Source organism: Ornithodoros turicata, chromosome 9, assembly GCF_037126465.1.
Source record: "Ornithodoros turicata isolate Travis chromosome 9, ASM3712646v1, whole genome shotgun sequence".
In the NCBI taxonomy this organism is placed as follows: Eukaryota; Metazoa; Arthropoda; class Arachnida; order Ixodida; family Argasidae; genus Ornithodoros; species Ornithodoros turicata.
In genome coordinates, this window is record NC_088209.1 from 41382862 (window position 1) to 41404085 (window position 21224).

A 21224-nucleotide genomic window follows, 5' to 3' on the forward strand; every position below is an offset into this window, starting at 1 on the left:
TCCAATTGGCCACGTCGCTTGTAATACCCCTGTCACACGGGCATTTTCGATCCTGCTCGACCGAACCTGCTTGAACCCAATGCAGATCGGATGGTACTACACGGCCGCTTCCAAGCAGGATCGAACTTTGATCCTGCTTGACTCAAGACAGTTCCCATAACAGGATTGAGAATTTCAAGACGGCTCGACGGCCGCCATTTGCATCCTCGACCCCAGTGAACTGTCATAACTTAAGACGGACATGCGCGCGAAGCTACAAATGATGCTTACATCGGTATACGATAAATTACCACTAATATCGCTGTTATATAGGAAACGCGAAATTAATGAGTTCCGTTTATTCATTTGCACAGGTCAACCATTCAATGCGCATTGAAAGTGGCCGTGTAGCAGCGTCAAAACTTGAGCATGCTCGGGAAGTTCAGTGCAAATCGGATTCGAGAAGGATCGAAATGCCCGTGTGACAGGGGTATAACTCGGACGTTTTCATGAATCCTCGTGCAACACTTTGCCACATGATGAGATAATTAATTATTGCTTCTAAGTCAGTGAACATCTAACAACCATCGTATCATACTTGCGCAAGGCGTTTGTGGGGGGCATGCAGTTCCGTGTCATAAATAGGGGCGGTCTTCCTTTTTTTTCCCTTTTTTTACGGACTGCGTGTCGACGTAAATTTCCAGTCACGTTTCTGTCAAATGAGAACGTAACGTGCCTCTCACTCTAATGGCTGCTGTCGCCAACGGTAGTATAGTTCATGACGGGTCAGTTCCTAAACGACATTACTCTGAATAGGAAGGCCGTAGAGTCCCACGCGCACACTGCTTGCCACGTTTTATTTTATCCTTTTTGTGCACTGGTGTCGTTAATTAATAGTAATTACTGGCTAAAAGTCGCGAGACAACTGTGATCATGAACGACAGTGATGGCCACTAACTACACTGTAAACTGAAAAACACACTTATGGGTGTAAATGGCTTGTCCTATAACTGACACCTCTTTTTACATCATATGGTCTCGAACATCCTTGTGAGAGGGTGTATTCTGTGTAAAACACCCTTTGAAAGTGTGCTTTTACTTGAAAATGCCGTCTTTTTCACCCTTTATACACCCTTTAGGAGGGTGTCTAACAATCTTACGCCCTCTTAAAAGGGTGTTTAAAGGGTGCAAAGAAGGCATTTTCAAGGAAAAGCACCCACTCACAATGGTGTTCCAGACCATATGGTGTAAAAAGAGGTGTCAGTTATAGGACAAGCCATTTACACCCATAAGGGTGTTTTTCAGTTTACAGTGTACTTCTACGGTAGTTTAACTATAACTACTAACTACTTTGTGATTGAATAGTTTAACTAGTAGTTCAACTACTTTTCAGGGGACTAGTTAAAACTACTTTTTTAACTACTGCAATGTAGTTTAACTACATCTATAACTACTTAACGATGTCCACCAACACCAATCCCTTGTAGTGTTCTTGGACACCTAAATATGAATCACGAGCAATAATAAACTTTGGCTCAAGCCATTGCTACGATCGTCAAATACAAAGCTTGCGGCGGGATTCTTTCTGTACCTACGTGATAAACTAAGTTGCAGAATTATTTCGCAGCAAATGAGGCTTCACTAGACAAGCATTAAAAGTGAAGATTTAGTACATATGCACGACACAATTGCTCTGCACCTCCGTTCTCATCAAACAAGTAGCTCAAGGTAAAAGTCGGAAGCACAATCGTGCCGAAAAGCTTACGGCACAATCGGAAGTAGTTGGCGCCTTCAGTAACCTAACTACTGTAGTTAACTACTTAAAATAGTAGTTTAACTAGTAGTTGCCACTAGATTTCTGCAAGTAGTTGATAACTACTTTTTAACTACAATCAGGTAGTTTAACTAGTAGTTTAACTACATGTAGTTAACTACTGGCCATCACTGATGAACGACACGCAACACTGGTAGGTCTGTTGATTAATTGTGCAGGGTGTCTACCAACCTGGAAAACAGGGAATAGTCAGGGAATTATTTTGATGTGACTGGAAAAGTCAGGGAATTGTCAGGGAATTTGGCTAAAAAGCAGCTGAAGTCAGGGAAAATAGCAGACAAGTGCCATGATGATGCGCGGCGAATCGCGAATGCCGACCGGTGGTTGAGAGGTGATGAACGCAGCAACGTTACTGCGAGTAGCAGTTCACCAGTATGACAAGCTCCGACGCAGAAAAGTAGGGTGGCCTCACTAATGCTTAATAAATGGTCTGTTTTATGTTGGATCTGGTATCAAAACGTATGAGCAGGCACCAAGTTCCCTTTTGTTTTTGTCAGGGAATTCGCTCGAAATAGTCAGTGAAAACCTGGAAAAGTCAGGGAATTTGAAGGCTGCAGTTTGGTAGACACCCTGTTGTGCGGTTTGCCCACCTGAGGGCCCTTTAACTTTTCACTGAAATCTCAACACGTGGTACACCGCTTTAACGTCCCTGTACCCTGTCCTGTACCCTGCCACCAAGTTTTAGGCGTGCTCGGCCGGGTTTGAATCCGCAACCTTGGGGGGTCCGAAGACGAAAAACACGTTACCAATAGACCTCTCCCTCCCTGTTTGTAATCAAATGACGTCATAGCGTTCGTCAGCGCCACCAATTTGGTAGAGTTGAACTACGGTCAAAGCTAGGGGGAACAAAGCCGGGCCTGAAAGCCACGGTCTTGAGGGGATTACGATGGTCCCTGAAAGGGACGCGACCTTCGGTCCTACTTTTCTTTCAATAGACCTCTACCCGAGAAACGTCATCATGACGTTGGTAGACAGACTGAAACCGAAACAAATCAGAAGGGGAGGACTGTGTTCCACGAATGGGCGCCAAGATCAGGTCCGTGCCTCTACATTTCAAAAATGTCTCTCAAAATAATGCTTTCGTTATTTCATGTAATATTTTGTGCAGATGACACTTGTAGGAAAGGCGTTCGAAATCAGACAAGGCAGGACCTGGTTACTGAGAGAGTTCATATCTCCTTTAATCAGTTAATAAGAACTATGGGTTTGAATAATGACTGGCTTCTACTATCTCGCATTTCCCAGAAAATATATGAGTAATAAGTTAATTAATATTAGATAACTAGTCGTGTAGTATTTGCGTAGTATTTGTGTAGTATTTTGTAGTAATGCGTATTTGCATACGCTGTGCTAGGGGATGCCCGCTTGCCAAAATGGCATCAGCGCTGCTCTCACAGCTTTCTTTTTTTAATAAAATAATCTGAAACATATTGTATATGAACTACGTATTATTATGTTTTCCTGCTATCGTATATTCATCTGTCAATTTTCTCATACGATATAGTAGTGTTTCGAGAAAACCCAATTAGTCACTACAGCCATTTTGATACTGTGAATAAGGACACGCACTTATATTATAGATCGTCTCATGTCAAAGAAATTCTACAGTGCAGAATAATAAGCTTTGCGAAAACACCTGGTAAGAGCAGCGACGAAATTACGTCTGCGAACCCGTGCTGGGAATTTAATCTATTTTAAGGCGATATTGGTAGGGTGGAAGTAAATAGCATTACCAGAAGATATTGGATGAATGATTGGCCGAATAATCATGCATGAAAGACTCGAGTAACAAGGTCTGTGTAGAAATGGGAATTATTACGGAAATCCTGCGTTATTTGCGTTCAGCGAGCAGAACTACTGCGTCGTAACATGCGCGTATTGCTGTGCGGGTTTCCAGCATCGTTCGCAGTAAAATATGAAGTTCCGAATGCTTGCAATCTCGAATTATCTTATCCTTATCTCCCTCGTGAGTTGAAGAATGTAGAGGGTTGGGTCAAGGTCCACTTGGCATAAGTAACAACAAAATTATAAAACACTGAAGCTTCAGTGTTTTAAAATTTTGTTGTTACACCCCCTTGTGAGTACGGGCAATTCGGGTCTTTTGAGCCTCGATATTTTAATGCGTTAGCATTAGGAGTGTCAGAGTGGAAAAAACTGTATGTATGTATGTATGTATGTGTGTGTGTGTGTGTGTGCGTTTTATTTTTTTTTTTTTAATTTCGTGTTAGCGCCGCGAAGCAAATGTAGCTATGCGTAAGTGGAGATGTAAAGGGGAGATAAGAGGGTAAACGTAAATGAAAGTAGATGATATGAAATTGAAGTAGTTGAAGGTAATTAAGAGTAAGAGTCATTAAGGATAATTAAAGCAAGAAAGTTGTAATTAAGAGAAAGATTACATGAAATGAAAGATTGCCGAAGGTAACCACAGGTTACCGGAGGTAATTAAAAGAAATTAACGCCAATTAAAGAGAAATTGAGAGTAATTAAAACAAGTAAACGTAATTAGAGGGAATTTAATGAAATTCAAGATTACCTGAGGTAACCTGCGGTTACTTTCAGTAATTAGAGCAATTGAAAGTAGATGAGGCCAATTAAAGGTTAATTGAATGGACTTACATATAGTAATTGAAAGTGTCGAACCGGAAGTCAAGTTAGACCGTAAGTGGGTACCTGAAGTCAACTATAGACCGGAAGTAGACAGCCGAAAGTCGAGTGCAAGGAAAGTTTCAAAAAATTCCACAAAAATATCTTTGGGTCACCAATGTAAAAGCCGAGAAAAGGCGCTTAATGCTAACGCATTTCTCTCGCCAAATCGCCACTGGACTTTTTAATTCTCAGTATTTCCGAACATTCTTACTTCATGATGAACGAACGCAAAAGAGACACCGCGCTCTGCATCTTCTGGTCATTGGATACGTATGTCCAATACTCCGTATTTCGGATACGGCGCGTGTCGGATATTCCATAGCTTTTATACTCTGAGTTAATATAAGTGACCATATTTGGAATATTTTAATATCGTATATTTCATATTTTATTTGTTAATGTTGCCCGACAGCACTAGCATTTCAATTTCTATGTAACGTTTTTTGTGGTGTGGTTCCTGGTTCCGCTTTCCCACTCGTACACATTGAATAGGTTATGTTTGCAGCAAAGATAGTGTTGGCCATGACAATATCGCATTTCTTCCAGCGCATCACTGTCAAGTAGATGCACGAAAACAGTCCCGTCCGTCCTGTACCGTTGTGCCAGCACCACGTGAACTAGCGCCGCCTGTAGCCGTCTGAGTGAACAAACGTGCTCACTGCCGCAGCGGGGAATTTGAACCCAATATTTTCTTTGTCAGTCTCCGCGAATAGGACAATTTTGATATTGTGAACTCCGCTGGTAATACTAGCTGTAAAAGGGTAGCATAGCAAAACTCAGGATTACTGATATATTGTCTCCCAGCCATACAACCCAGCGAATAGCCGCAACCAATATACATGTGCAGTAATAGCACAACTCTCATACGCCCCCACGCGTTTGGAGAGATCGCGCGAAAAGTTCGCCAGGTGTCATCCATTAACCGTGGCATTTTGTACATACAGTACTTCGGCCGCGTTTCGCAGTTGCACAGAACGATAAAGTCCGCTTCGCTGCAATGCTCTGGAGCATTGCAGAGAAGGGCATGCACAACTTTTGAAAGATTGCGTCTCATTGCGTGTCTACGGAGAACTCATATGGTGCAAATTTGCTGTCTGACTCTCCTCTTAAGACTCTCTTTTTCAGTCATTCATAGAGTTTGAATGCGTCAGCTTCGTTTGTTTGAGAAGGTAACACTCAACTAAATTCGAGTGGTGATCATATGCTTCACTGCAAAATTCACATACTCGTACTCAAAATACTCATAGAGCGAGATATTTGGTCTACTTTTTCTTTCCTTTTTGTGATTTTGAAATTCTTACTGCATTTCAGACTTTGCTGCGAATCTGGGATTGTTTCTTGCTGGAGGGCCCTAAGGTTCTCTTCCGATTTTCGCTCGCCATACTTAAAATGCACGAGGACGTGTTGCTCACAAAGCACGACACAGTCTCCATCATGCGTCAGTTGAAAGCTATCGCGAAGCTCTGCTTTGATGCTGACGCTCTCATCAAGGTAAGAAAGAAACGTTCAGCTTTGAAGTCTTCCCTTCCATTGAAAGGGTGCACACTTTAATTGTTTTTCTACCCGATAGGTGGCGTTCGAAGGGTTGGAGCCGTTTCCACGTCGCCAGGACATCGCGGCAAAGCAGGCCTGCTACCAGAAGACGCTCAGAGAGCAGTCAAGGAAGCGAGAACTGGAGAAACAATCTCTCTTTGGCAGAGACAAATTGGTAGGCGGGTCTTGTATATAGCCTTCTATGGCGCTCAATGCTGAAGTCATTCACAGGTTGGTGATAAATCTTTAAGGTGCCACCACAAACTAATTCATATTAAGTATATTAAATTTTAAACCTAATTTATGTCATTGCAATGTATGTATCTCATATTGTACTCTACTCTCCCAAATCGTTACCCAAGCAGCACAACATGTTGGACTAATATTGGCATTGTCAGCCCCTTATTGGTCCAAGATCGGACCAATATGGGGCCGGCATTGCCAATATTGGGCCAACATGTTGGACTAATATTGGCAATGTCGGCCCCTTATTGGTTCAAGATCGGACCAATATTGGGCCAACATGTTGGACTAATATTGGCAATGTCGGCCTCTTATTGGTCCAAGATCGGACCAATATTGGGCCGGTATTGCCAATATTGGGCCAACATGTTGTGCTGCTTGGGTACCTTTTCTCTGTGTGATGCTTGCGGAAGTATCATAAATTAACTTGTAGTTTTGAGAAATATGACATGACAATGTGCGCAATCTGTCACCCATCAGGCAACATTGTTCCCCCAAGGTTGCTTCTCCTCTCCTCACTGGAGCTGCTGGTAGTCTTCCAAAGTGAGGCAACAGTGCAGAGGCTGAGATTGTGCCTGGCACTGTTGCTAGTGGGCAGATTCAAAAGCTCATAATTATGCCATCTAGTCTGGGAGAATCTGAAGCTATGAAGTTTTGTCGGTTCTTTCGAAAATTTGTCTGAGTGTGTAATGTTTCCTGACAGCACATTTTTGTTTCAACAGTGTTTCATAATATATTTCTTGCTTGTTTGGCGTTTCTCACACATAGGCCGTGTGTAACACTTGAGGAAAGTGTAGGCAAGCCTGTAATCTGCTACACAATATGCATTTCCATTCCAGCTTGAAACGTCAGAAACTCCGGGACCAGATGTCCTCTTGTTGGAATGTGCAGCTGTTTGTGATACAGGTCAGCTGATTTTTGTCTTAGTTTAAAGTAGTAATGAAATGACTCTCTATCCTCATTCATAAGCACCTCTACCGAAAGATGTAACTATCATGTAACTATCTAGATACAACTATCAGCCCCATATATTGTCCCTGGCACATAGGCTATGAGAACGTCTAATTATGAACCACTGTTGCCAGAGTACCATGCTCGCCTGGCCCGGAACCGGGCATGCGCTTGCTCGATTCTCGCTGGTGGAGTGCATGCCTTGACTAATGTACGGTCGTGACCTGTTGTACATGCTCTTCTCTGGAAGGAAAAGTCGCTTGTGGGAAAGGAAAATGTGGGGCTCTCACATATGCTTAAAATTCTTGAACTTGAAGCACTTTGTAATGTGTGAGCAACGTGTTGTCTGTCATTTCGATTTTTTATTTTTTATTTTCAGATAAGATCTGGGTTTGTCATGGCAACCACAACATTGCCTGCCTGTCTCGGATCAACTGTGAGGAGAACATAATGTACAGGCTGAATATTGACGTAAGGCTCTTTTATGTTTTTGCAAAGTCTTCTACAGCAATCGTTACACTTGTCCAGTATTCCTTCACAAATAAGTGTTCGATGCTGTAGTGTCTGTCAAATAGTTTGACACCACACACACTAAGCATCAGAAATATAATTATCTTTTGCGTCGGTATTATACTATCTCTTTCTTTGGTGATAAGTTATTTTTATTTATTTAATTTATTAAACATTTTCAGCTTGAGTCACGTGTGACCTGCATGCATTCCCTGAACGACGACACCGTCATACTTGGAACGCTTTCACACTTCGTGCATTCCTACAGTACAAGGACCAGGTATCATTCTTTGATTGACGTCAATAATACAATGCATTATAATACGTCCACACGTGGCTATAATTATATTAACGTGTGTGTGACATACCATCACATATGATTAAACCAAATCACTCAAGCACAAGTTAAAAAATGATTAAGAACTGCCATTAGTGGGAACGTACAGCACTATTTTGCCTTGTTCTTAGAGTCGCAGTTGGCAGTTTTGTAAAGCAGGCTTCACCTCATACAGGGAGACATCAGGCGAAGCCCACTTTCGGGGTCGTGTCGTTCGTATTCGGGGTAATAGTAGAACATTCGGAAAAACCGAATATTATATATACGTCTCGTGAATCGAATACTTTGAGTGATCGATATTCGATACGAGTTCGAGAATTCGAATATTCGCGCACCCCTAATAATTATCGTTTTATGGAACTCTCTAAACACCGACTTCTGTCTGCAGGAAATTGAAATGGGAGGCCCAGTTAAATGACTCCGTTCTGAGCCTGTGTTCGTACGAAGGCGACGACCACCACCAGGTGTTTGCCGGCTTGGCGGATGGAACCATGGCTGTCATAGAGGTAATATACCACTTGTACAGACATGGAGACTGATGTTATTTTCGACGTTTGTTTGCGATTTTCTTGTTTCAGAACTTCTCGGTGCACGTCGTTAAACCGGACAGCTTTTACATCCAGATCGGCAGCAGCCCTGTCACTTGTATGCGACTGGTGGACAAGCGGATTTGGTGTGCTTGCGGAAACCGAATTGTGATACTCAGCGCGAGGTAAATATTGCCATTCTCTCTTAAAACCTGCATTTGGTTTTCAAAATCAGGGACGCCATGGCAAGGGGTCCTTAAAATTTTTTACATGTGGCGTTTCTTGTAATTAATGTTTATTTCGGTATCTGGAACAGTACCCAACGCCGCAGCCTTACATGACAGTTGGATGCAGGATGGTTAATGCAAAACTAGTAATACATGTACTAATTTCTAATTGTCAAGTACGTGGTGCCTAAAGTGTCTTGTTTATTTACTGTTAGAGTTGCTGTTACTATAGATTACTGCAGTCGCCGACCGATTTTTCGGACGCGTTCGCGGAACGGCCACGGGCCCCATATAGAGTTAATGTATAAGAGCGTCCACAATTTCGGACGCCGTACAGCCCCGTCGCTCGATATTTCGGACTCGGTTTGCCCAGCCAGCGAGCGTCACGAACGGTCGCCAGCTCACCACGTGTGTATGACGCAATGCGAAGGTCAGGGAACTGCGCTTTAGTCATTCCTTCCTTGTAGCCCACTTCAAACCAAATATAAAAATGGAGGCAAGAAAATAGGCAATGACTATTCATTTCCCATTACTCTGAGTGAAGGTCTGAGGCGCTTTTGCGTCTTCGTTTTGGCCAAGGCTGCCGAAATTCACGAAGGCCCAGCACGTGTTGTCCAGCCGCGAGTCGCGCGACAGTGCTTAAAGCGAGCTTCACCTAAAGCATGCAGGCGTTAGGTGAAGCCGACTTGCGGAATGGTGACGCGTCTAATATTGCCAGAAGTATGTTTCCTCCACGTGTTCGGGATATCGACGACTTGCCGTCTTCCAGCGCAGCCGTCAAACTCGGAACTAATGAAGGCGATTGCGGTGCTTTCGTGCGTATACGGTGACGAAATATCACTTCAGGAAATAGAGGCCCATGTTATTATGAGGCACAGATGGAAGACTGCCCGTCAAGACAGCATCAACAACGTTATCCGGCCTAATAATGCTTAATAAAGTCGACTTTTGAAGCGAAATTCGTTTTTTCGGACTGCTCGATTATTCGGACTTTTGCGCGATCCCCGCCGAGTCCGAAAAATCGGACGGCGACTATTGCTACTATTACTACTGAAAAGGGTTTCAATACAAGTACAAAATGCCAAACTGTATCGTACGCTTACCCACATCGTGGCATCGTAAGTCTTATTTGTACCAAAATATAGCCATATTCACCAAAACCTTTCATTGAATTTTGTTCGTATCTTTGCCTTTTCTTGATATCTTGGGTTAAAATTGTGCCCTAAGGTACAGATAAAATAAGTGGGCAATATACCTGGATCCTTCTTTTACATTTTTACTTCGTCTGTAGCTTTCCACCAATATTGCATTGAAGCAGAGATGAGGTTTCAATAGGAGATGCCATGTCGCAAATAATGACGGTTATAGTAATCATCAAGCGCTAACTCGTAAGCGATAAGTTCTATGCTGCACACGTTCAGTTTTTTTCAGACACCTCAATACCCTGGATTGTGTCTGTATTGGTAAGGGTGTATATCTGTTTCAGAACCTTGGACACAATAGACCAGTTCCAAGTGTCACTGAGCACATTAGACTACGTCTCACTCATCCAGCCTAACAGGTGCTCCAGCGGGGACTTCGTCCAGGGTGTGTGGCTCTCTATTCGAGGCTCCTCGGTCATTCAACTATGGGACCCACATGCGCTCACGTGCAAGCTCTTATACGACGTCCGAGATGACAGGTACCCAAAGTCGCCAAAGGTACATCTACCTCTTTTTACACATCCTCACGGAATATTCTAGTGGAAGAAAAAGGGAAAACACTGCTCACAGAGCCAAAGTTCCGTCCCGTGTTGTGTTGAGCATTCACACAGTGCGGAATAGTGGGAGCAGCGTACCCTGCGCATTTAGCAGACGACACCGTCAACGTGTTTTCCCGTCTGTCGTCTGCTACGGAATATCTTGCGCCTGTGTAGCAGGGTATTCCCCATGGCTAGCAGTGTACGTGAAGAGACAACGTTGAGCGCTCCCGTTTACGTGACAACAGCAGAAAGCTATGATGCTTTTCGCATCTTCTGCTTCTGGAGGAATGTCGCTCGTGTGAATACACGGTATATAACCTTGCAGGCACAAAGGAACATTCTGTGTGCGTGATAATGTGCACGATTTATGCAGAACATGTCTCCCTGGGGTACAGTGCAGGAGCGCAAAGAAAGATACCATGAAAGTTAGGCCAGCACAGCTCTAGGAGTGGTTTCGAGGTTGTGCAGTGCAGTATTGCTGCCTTTTGCAATGTAGAAAACAGGACTTTCCAGGGGAGGAGTACACATAAGATATACCTTTTGAAGGAAAGTCGATAGTCTTCCCTCAACCTCATAGTTTTTCTTTTGTTTTCCCTGACACACATGAGTGTCACAAGCACTACAAGGGGTTGACGTATTGATCGTGGCCTACTGACGTATTAAATGTGTATCGAGGGTAGTCTGGTGAGGATCAGCTAGTCCAGAAAGAGAGGTCTACAACAATGAGCACATTAGAAAGAAGAAACTACCCGCAATTCAGTTACAGTTAGTACTTTGTTAATAAGTAATGTAGCTCTGTCGCTGGGCCTGTCACAAGAAGCCATGTTGCTTGTAGTAGTCACTTAGTATTTGGTTATTAAAATAACAAATTAGAATATATGGTGCAAGTGAGCTGATGTACTACCGTAAAAACAGATAACGTTTCCTTCATTTTGAGGAACGTTGATACAAAAAGGACGAGGACAAAAGACTTGTCTCGCCCTCGTCATTTTGTATCTGTGTTCCTCGCTCGAGGAAAACTCAAATGTTTCAAGCTCAGGGAAATGTTATCACTTTTTGAGTTATTAAAGGTGCCTCGCAATTTCATATGTTGCTAGCCTAAGAAAATGTCGAACTATAGAAGCATTAAAAAAAATTGCAAAAGTGCAGAATACTCTGTTTCAGGATGAAGAACATGAGCTAAACCAGGCCCGCATCACAGCTCTGCTGCCCCTTCACGGAAGTGTTCTTGTAGGAACAGCCGAGGGGTTCCTGATAATCTACGACGTCGTTAAACGAATTGTTGCAAGTGGTTCGACATATTCAGCGCATGCAGAACAAAGCTCTGTACGTCTTTCTGTTCAAGCTTTTATGTTGCAAAGCATTAGTCAGACCATTATAGTTATACAGTAAAACCCGCGGATAGTGATATCGCGTATAACGATATCCCTTGTAAAACGATGGTTCATGATTTTACCGTCAAAATACACATTGTTTCTATGGGGAAACGACCCGCGTATAGCGATGGAGACCGCGGTTCCGAGTACTCGTATAACGATGTTGGGCGCTGTCCCGTGCGCGTAACCTCGCGGCGCAAATCGCCGCGATAAGATACGGTAGAATCTCGATGATACGAATATCACGGGGTAGCGGAAAAAATTCGTATAATCCGGAATGCACATCAAAAGAACTAAACCAAAATAAAAATTGAGGCAAGAAAATAGACAGCGACTGTTCATTTTCCAATACTGTCAGTGAAAGAGGTAGGCGGTAATGCTTTTTTGTCTCCGTATTTGGCCAATGCTGCTGAAATTCGCGAGATGATTCAAAAGGCCTAGCACATGCTTTCCACCCGCGAGTTGCGCGACAGTGTTCTAAAGCGAGCTTCACCTAAAGCACACAGGCGTTAGGTGAAGCCGACTTGCGGAATGATGACGTGTAGTGTTGCCAGAAGTTGTTCCCTGGTTCCCTCAACGAGTTCTGATCGCTGCTTTCCCAAGCCAGTGCGATGTCACACAGCTTCGCGTTTTTTTAGCATCTGTTTCTTTTTCTTTTGCTACACGCGGCGTGACGCGCGACTTTTCGGGGACGCGCTGTTTACGTCATCCCTCGTTTAACGATGTGTCCCGTATGACGATGGAATTCGCGATTACCGTCAATATCGTTATACGCGGGTTTCACTGTATATGTTTCCCGAAAGACCTGTAATATTTATGAGACACGTCCCGTAGAACTTTATGAAGTTCAGCCCTAAAGTATGTAGAGGGTGTTATATCTCCTGTAGTTCTCAAGCAAAATTTATTGTAGAGTGCTTTTGGTTAGAAGATGTTGAATCATTGTGAATGGTTGTTATACAGGGTGTTGTTTTTGATTTTTTTTTTTACCCATTACATATCTTAAAAAAAGGAGTTGTGAGAGCAGACACAGATGCCATTTTTGAGTGCGCATTACGAGGCCAGGTAGACATCCTGTGGGAAAGGGCATATAACTACTGGATGTCTAACTAAATTAATTAATTAACCTCTCAATTAGATTTTCTGAGATAGAGAATTGGAGCCAATCATCATTTAAATCTTTCCTCTTTTTTAAATATCCTGAAATGAGGACATACTTTGATGCACGTATATAAATTGCCAAACTTTGGAATGCAAATGAAACGAAACTAAAACTATGCACTTCTCTAATTAATAAGTCGTCAAGTAGTTACCTGCTGTTTCCCATAGCATGTCCGCCTGGCTGCATAACCCACCTGTCAAAAACCGCATCTAGGTAGCTCCCCTAGCTTTATTATAAAAAGTCTGTAAATTATTTAAAAAAGCATCCTGTATATAAATATCATTAAATATTTCTTTACAATACCATGCGGGAGTCTTCAGTCGTACCCGAATAAAACGCCGCATAATTCCTGGAGTAAATCTGTGCTGAGTTTAAAAAAAAAAAAAACTACATCGTACTTTCAGGTTCAGGACGACGCCAGCAAGGACGACATAGACTCTACGGAAGACTCAGACAGCAGAGCCCGCAAGGACAGCGGATACCTGACCTCAAATTCGGGCGCCATCTCCGTGATACCTCCCATGATCACCATCGACTCAATCGGCTACAGGAGCGAAGGCTCCGTCAACGACACCAGCGGGAGTCAGCGCTCCGCCAAGACCGTCATCGACACCGACGCACCTGGCCCGCAGGAGTGCGCTGTCTGCTCCGAAGATTCTAGCACACCCGTTGGGAGCCAGGCTTCGAGGGACGAGGTCTTCAGTCCAGAGGACGGGAGCGTGCCTTCTCTGTACGCCTCGTGGTTGTCCGACATAAAACGAATCTACCTAGAATCTCAACCGAAACCGGCGTCTGACCCCAGCGCTCTCGCTCAACGGCGGTGGAGCCTCCACACTTCCTTGAGCAGCTCGATGCTGGAGTTCCAGGAGAACCGCAGGAAGACTGCGCTTCAGCGCCTGTGCCAGAGGAGGTTCGGCTACAGGAACGGCCCGAGCGCCATGAGCACCGACTGCATCCCGGCGTGGATCGGCAGGGACACTCCGAGCTCGTCGTTTACGAGCGACAGCTACGACTTTGACGATTTTTTCATCACCTACTCGGACGATGTCGGCGTCGCTCATCCGCAAGAGGACAAAGATACGCAGACGTGCAGTTTCAGAGCTGACGGTAATGCCACCGCGGACGATGTGGACGTGCCGGCGTCAAAGTCAACGAGGCAGTCTTGGTCGACGGCGCTCGAGAGTAATGGCCATTCGAGCGGTTGCTCTTTTGTGACTGGAAACGGCGACCTTGAGACGTCAACCACTCAGGATGCAAACGCCGATGAGTGGCTAAGTACAACCTGTGATAATAGTCGCTTGAGCAGCGACGCTGGAAGTAGTGTTTCCTTTGGTAGTTTTGAGCCACCGTATTCGTATGAGCTGGTGTTGCAAGAGAAGATAAAGATATCTGACAAGGCAATACGATGCCTGCTCGACATCAAGTAAGAACGTATCTCTCTCTGAATAACTAAGCATCTTTTGCAGTGCTGCGCGAATAGGCATTTTAAAACTGAAGCAAATACGAAGGGAATGCCATAGTCATGTAGTCTAGCTAATTGCATGTGTGCAATCAGCATACAAATGTGATGTACTATATGCATACTGATCTTCATGTGGAGCTGCACTACACTTTGTTTTATATCCTCTCTTGTGGTGTTTTTGGGCTTACGCATATTTAGCTGGGATAATTTAGGGTTTGAAGCGGTGCATAAATCTTAAGTGGACGTTTTAATATTTCCATGACTTCACTAAGTTCACTAAACAGTAGCAAAAAGACAATGTACATATATAGAAAGTCATGGCGTAGCACTAAAAGTTATCGTCGTCTTTGTTTATGTGAACAGGTGCAGTGGTGAGACGACAGTTATCAGTGGAGCAGGTTGCTACGGTGACGATGAAGCCATCTTGAAGTGGGTGAAAGAAGGCAATGAGGTATCTGTCCCTTCACAGTTAACAGTGCTCACCGCATAATTATGTACTCAGGACGTGAATCGCTTTTGCACCTACGACACAGCCGAGATATATAGTACACATACCGTGAATGCTGGACATGCCTATAGTGGCCAAACGTTTTGTTAACAACGGAATTGCTGTTTCTGTGCAACGGTTTGTAACTTATTTGAGGAGAACGAAAACGAACTTCACGGTTTGTAACTTCAGTAATTAGTTTCATTTGGTGTCCTCTCGGTAATACAAGTCCATTCGGAAATGAGGCCTTGGACTGCTAAACAGTCCCAAAGATGTAACGCACCAGAGCTAAGACTTACTCAGTCAGTGCAATGCACTTAGGAGGAATAAGCTGCCATGTCACACGAAAGCCACCGTATGACTTACACCTCCAAAATACGTTCAGCTCTTGGTTTTATGCTGCTGGGAATATGTCGGCAAGCTCTAAAACGGAATACAAAGAAAGTCCTGTGACCTGGGAAATGTTCTTGTCTACTACGTGTGTGCTTACGGACAAGTTGGTTATTTTGCCACGGGGTACCACTAGAGGGTGCTTTAAAATATCAGTTGGCATAGGGACACTCCTCAAGCGACGAAACGATGCACCAGTTGTTACTCGTTTTCACTCTTATCCAATGACCTTTGCAGAAACTCTGGACAAACGACCCAGTAATCGAAGTGTGCCCGTACACAAACACAATCAAGCCATCACCATACACGCGGTCTCGGATGCCCAGGAAATCATCCATAGCGAACGGACATGCGACTGGATTCCTACGGAAGAATCATTCAGCCGTTTTTGCGCCCACTGTCCATGCTCAAAAGGCGAAGCCAGCCCTGCAGAAGTCAACGAGTGTTGTCGGCAGCAGCCTTGCCCGTGTACAAAGTATTTTCACAAAGAACCCGTGAGGAGTTTGGATGTTATGTGCATCAACAAAGTGTGAGTGGACCTTGTGAAGACATCTCTATGACTATAAACTTTCATTTTTTTCTGACTCGTGAATTGGCTACTGTGTCTTCATGCAGTTTGTGAACTCAGTGCATGCCAACTTCTTATTAACTGTTCATTGTTCTAAGGGTGGTTGCTTGCATGAGCATTACAGCTGAGTGTTTTGCAACGTCAAGTGTTTGTTTTTATCGTGTGGTTTTGACCGTTGAATTTCTGGTTGGAAACCTAACCTCTGTTTTCCTTCTTCTTTGTATCCGATAGTTTTGATATTTAATTGCCTTGTGTGATGAACTCTTGTGAGCATTGTGAAATTTTCTACCCTCCATCTAACCTCTTGGCTCTTTTCTCATCGTGAGGGTAAACTATATCTAGACATTGTATATAAACCAGGATCCGAAGGTGTGTCTATTTTAGTGCTACAGGAATACAAGATAACCTGCTATTTTGGAAATTTTTACAGGCATCTAGAGGTGCTACACAGATGCACGTACGTGTATTTGTAAATATACTACAATGCATTAAGCACATTCAGATATAGATATTAGAATTGTTTCTGTACAGTTTTTTTCCTTTTTTTTTATCTTTGCTCACCTTGCAATTGTCAAATTGTGCAAAAAAAAGGTGAAACTTCCTCCTCTAATTTGAGTGATAAAAACCTGGAGAAGCCCGGATATGTCCTAAAGGGGATAGCCAATGAGTTTACTTTCTGAGTTGCATGTATATATGTCTGTGGGCAATACCACTCATAAACCGTCAACCACAACGTTGACCAACGTAGTCCAATGTTAACAGAGAGCATCAGAGCAAAGAGTGCACATTGGAATCACTCTATTTCTATTGGGAGCTCATATGAAAGTCCATATGGATGATGCCATGGCTGGTGCAGTTTTCTTATCTAGTGGAATGGTACTGCCAATAAAAATATGCACGCACATACAACATGTATGCCCATAATATGTGCAGCTCAGAAATTATGCATTTAATTTACTCATTTAAGTTGCTTTATGAAATTAAAAGGTCCCTCCTATTTTACCACTGAAATTAAGGTAAGAGCTGCGGAAACATTGCAGCAGATGCTGACACAAATGTTTACCTCTCGACAGCCTCTATTTTAAGCCCTGTTACGTTGTATAATTCATGTTATGCATATCCAATGCAATTGAACCAGTAGTACTGGTATTGCTGAAAATACTGAAGCTACTATTGTTATGTGCTGATAATATTCTGATGTGATATCCAATGATGTTCCTGTTTTTTATCGGCAGTATGCAGGGCCAAACGAAAGGAAGCCCTTGGAGATAATGCCACCTTACCCTGTACGGAAGGTCAACTTTCTGTAGGAATTCTTGTTGAGGGAGTGCAAGATTTTCACTATTTTCACTTTTCCAAAGAAAACTTTTATGGAAGAATGTACGTTGAAATCATGTTTTCTAGAACCTTGGGCTTTGCAACACCTTGGTGAGAAAACACGCCTCCTTATATCAACTCTGACGGCAAAGGGTCCGGATGAAACTTGGATAAGGAGACAGTCAGATAATGGGAGAGTCTGGTTCAAAGGCAGACTGGAACAAAAATTCCTACTAGGAAAAGCCCGAGACTGACCCAAGGGGAACGACTTCTTCTGGCCGGGTGTGCCGTGCCAAACAGTCCATACATGTTTATTTGTGGAGGCTCACCGGTAACTTCCCACTGGTAAAGTTTATGGACCGTTCTGGCTTGATCTCCTTAATGAGTAATTTCGAGATAATGTGTACATATTTACATGTGGCAAAGTCCCAGGTGGTGCAAATTACTCACAAAATTTTAGCTTTTTAATTGCACGAATTTAACTGCAATAATTTTTTGAAATTGTAAGTATCTTAAACTTGAGCTGGCAAATATGCACCTTTGAGAAATCTCACATGAAGGATTTGGTAACCGTAGTCCCGTATTATGTGTAGTACCCATTGTACTACTTCCAACTGATAGTTGTACCTAGGGCTGGCGATGGGGGGGGGGGGGGGGGGGGGGGCAGCTGGGGATTGAGCCCCGGGGCCTCTTCAGGGGCCTAGTGTCCCCAGACCCGTAATTCCTCTCGCCAGCCCTTGTTGTACCACAAATAGTCAACTGCTGGATGCAGTCACTTTTTTTTTTCTGGGAAGTGCCAAACCCATTCGTTCAGCATGTATCTAAATCCGTGCAGTAAACATATTTTTAGATGTACACACTGCAAATAATCCAGTCCACGTCTCTTCTGTGATCATGTACATAACTATGTGACCTCAAATGGAATGTGTTCAACTAATGTGTACCTACAGTACGATATTTACCAGGCTAGCGCTAAATAGACTCTACTTGTAGACATGGAACCTTCCACATCAGTGCTCTGCTGCACTGAGACAAATTTCCATCTGGAGCAGTATAAATGAGAAACCTCCCCCCCCCCCTCCCAATGACCCATCATTATGTCAATAACAATACTAAATGTTTGTACGGCTATAAAACCTTGTACTACGTACGAAATATGTATGTGTAATGTGATACTTACGTGATAATCATCGTGGAGGTGTCTACAGCAATGTAATCTCGCTCAAAATGTGTCGTGTGCCATACATATTTTGTTCTTGCTGGTACTGTGGACAGAAATAACTGTTTCTCAGGTGCATGTTCTAACCGTGCATGTTCTAAATATATCTATGCAAATCAGAAATAAACCTGTTACGTGTCTGGCGATAAAGCATTACTAAAGTAATCCACTTTCGTCGTTGCCGTTTAATCCGCATCTCGGCTAATACATGAAGTTGTGGAAGCCAGTTTCTCTCTGCCATTGGTAACGTTAGCGGTCAGTGATCATTAGAAATACTGGCAACAGAAGTTGTATGCATTTAATTGATGATTAATTGGTAATGCTAGGATTTGGATATTGCACAGAGGCAAATGGAATTGCTGTATTATTAAAATGTATCGAAAGTAACTACCGTAACAATAATGCGTTTCGGTTACATAATCCGCACTTTTGGCTCCCAGCTGAAGCAAAGATGCAAATAACTTTGGTACTCATAACCTTTGGGTCAATAAGTATTAGACAGTTATAGATAACCAACAGAAAAATGTGAAAACAATCCAGATAATGCTACTACGTAGGTAATTTCTGCATTATTTCTGAAATAATGTTACAGCTAGGTGTGTAGCAATTGAGTGTGCATCTATGTATTCTCTTATAAATTAGCGTCCCGCTAATGTGAGGAAGCAGATCATGCTATTGCTTGGCCTGTCTCTCCTTGGTGCGATGCATAAGTTTGTCAGACAGAAGTTAATTTAGAAATAATGGGTGCCTTCAAGAGACACTCACAGCAGAGAAAAGCGAGTGTCCAAATGTGTCCAGGTGCCTAAGACATTTAAGAATTATGCAGATGTCTATCCTGCTGTGGATCTATCTATTATGACAATTTCTACTCACATATTCAGTGTCATCTTGTCGCAGGAATATTGGGTGACACGCCTATAATGGTGAAAATGAAAAAAATAAATTATATTTTTCGTTATGTACAAAGGAAACCCCTCAGATGGAGTTCCTATACACTGCAAGTAAAGCAGCAATTGGTCTTTTGCTGATGGTAGTTAGGTGTGGTTGCTATGAGACGGAGCGGTCACTCAATCTGGCTTCTCATCTCCTTTTGCTTCTTCTCCTTCCCCTTCATCACCTTCATCTTCATCGTCTATTTTCTGCAAAAAGATTATTGTGCTTGGAATTAGGCTGAGCTTGGTAAAGCAATAATGAGATGGAATTAGTAAAATTAACGGAAGTTTTGGAGGTTGAATCAGCGGTTACGACAAACACAACACATAAGTAGGGCCTTGTGTTTTTGAGTTTTATGTTTCTTGAAAATTTGGGGGAGGGGTAAAAATGGGGTTTTGAATTTCAGGAAAATCGGGCAATATCGGGTGGAAAATAAAAAAAGGAGCGCTTCTCGCCCTTTGGATAAGCACCAGATCCGAAGACCAGCAGTACAGAGTGTGTAGTGCTTGGTGTTTTCCAGTGCATGTTGTCTGAATTGGCACTTTGCCAAGTTAGTTATCGGGGTTTTTCGGCTTTTACCGTAAGTGACGATGATGCAAATTTGGAGGAAAAAATGGGTTTACGGGTTTAACCCTAAAATACAAAGCTAACATAACCATCAGCAACAGAAAACCTGCAATGATTTCCAAGGACATCATTGTAGGTTGACGAGAACGCAGCAGGTGCTGGCGGCGGGAATCAAACCTACACCTTTCTGGTAGCAGGTGGGGTGTGTAACCATTACGCTATGGCGGTCATCTTGCTTTTATCGACGTACGGGAACCTCGTTCATCAACGTAGTGGAGCCCGTTTATAACGATATTGACGGGAACGCGAAACCCGATCGTTATATCAGAGTATCGTTAAAAACGAGCTTTTGCGAAATCGACGGTCGGGATCACATCAATGAAGTAGAACGGCACAAGTAGAACGCTGCTGGACATGCGCGCGTTTGCTGCGAGCGCAAAAGCGTTTTATCTAGCTCTAAATTGACACAGCTTTGTGTCGAAAGCCTTTCTACATACGCGCCGATACCACGAGAGGCTCCGGACTTCTTGAGATCGACGACTTCGTCCATTGCTTGCCATGCAGTGCCGTGTAGTCATCATCATTCTCACTATCTGAACTGCATTGCCCATCAGAACGCAAGGGCCTCGCCCACGGGTGATTCATCGACGCGACGCCATCGTGTGACGAATTCAATCTCTCCCTATTATTTTTTTCGTCAACATCAACATCATCGAAGCGTGTCTGGGTGGCGACACACAACTGTCTGCCAACTCACGTTCGGGAAGCCAGGGTACCTTACAACGACGTTTTGCACCAGTACAAAATCCGTCGCGCACGTGCATATTCGGGTCGAACCACGTGCCTTTAGTCGTCAAAACGAGTCCCGGTACCGCGGTGGTGGTGGTGATGGTGAAAGGGTTCGCCTTTGTCGGCCTCACAGATGTGGGCAACGTCACGACTGACGCTCTGAGAAATGTGCGTCCTGGGTCGACTTCCGAAGTCCCGGTACCGCAGACGCCATCGTGGCACGCAACAAACCAGTAAAAAGCTTGAGGGCGAGAGAACAATGTTAAGGGGGAACTTCCTCCTACTCTACTTCTCGTGGGCCTCTTCGAAGTCGCGGGCCTTGTACCGCGCTCATAATCCCCGGCAATCATGCGCGGGTGAAGGCGTGCGTTCTCACTTTAATGCTCACGGAGGCGAAGGCCCTTGAAAATGCCACTGGAATGTGTTTTC

At 43.5% G+C, this 21224-nt stretch overlaps 1 protein-coding gene across 1 annotated transcript in view; it reads left to right on the plus strand.

Annotated features, from left to right (window-relative positions):
* LOC135368981 (TBC1 domain family member 2A-like) overlaps window positions 1–17945 on the plus strand; it is a 216382-nt gene extending 198437 nt beyond the window's left edge. Inside the window, exons 18-29 of the mRNA XM_064602567.1 lie at window positions 5771–5950; window positions 6030–6167; window positions 7075–7141; window positions 7566–7657; window positions 7879–7976; window positions 8422–8539; window positions 8612–8745; window positions 10274–10487; window positions 11693–11854; window positions 13468–14486; window positions 14889–14976; window positions 15640–17945. Coding sequence (XP_064458637.1) covers window positions 5771–5950; window positions 6030–6167; window positions 7075–7141; window positions 7566–7657; window positions 7879–7976; window positions 8422–8539; window positions 8612–8745; window positions 10274–10487; window positions 11693–11854; window positions 13468–14486; window positions 14889–14976; window positions 15640–15900 — 2571 coding nt within the window. The 3' untranslated portion in view covers window positions 15901–17945. The remainder of the gene's footprint in view (window positions 1–5770; window positions 5951–6029; window positions 6168–7074; window positions 7142–7565; window positions 7658–7878; window positions 7977–8421; window positions 8540–8611; window positions 8746–10273; window positions 10488–11692; window positions 11855–13467; window positions 14487–14888; window positions 14977–15639) is intronic.
* The last annotated feature ends 3279 nt before the right edge of the window (window positions 17946–21224 follow it).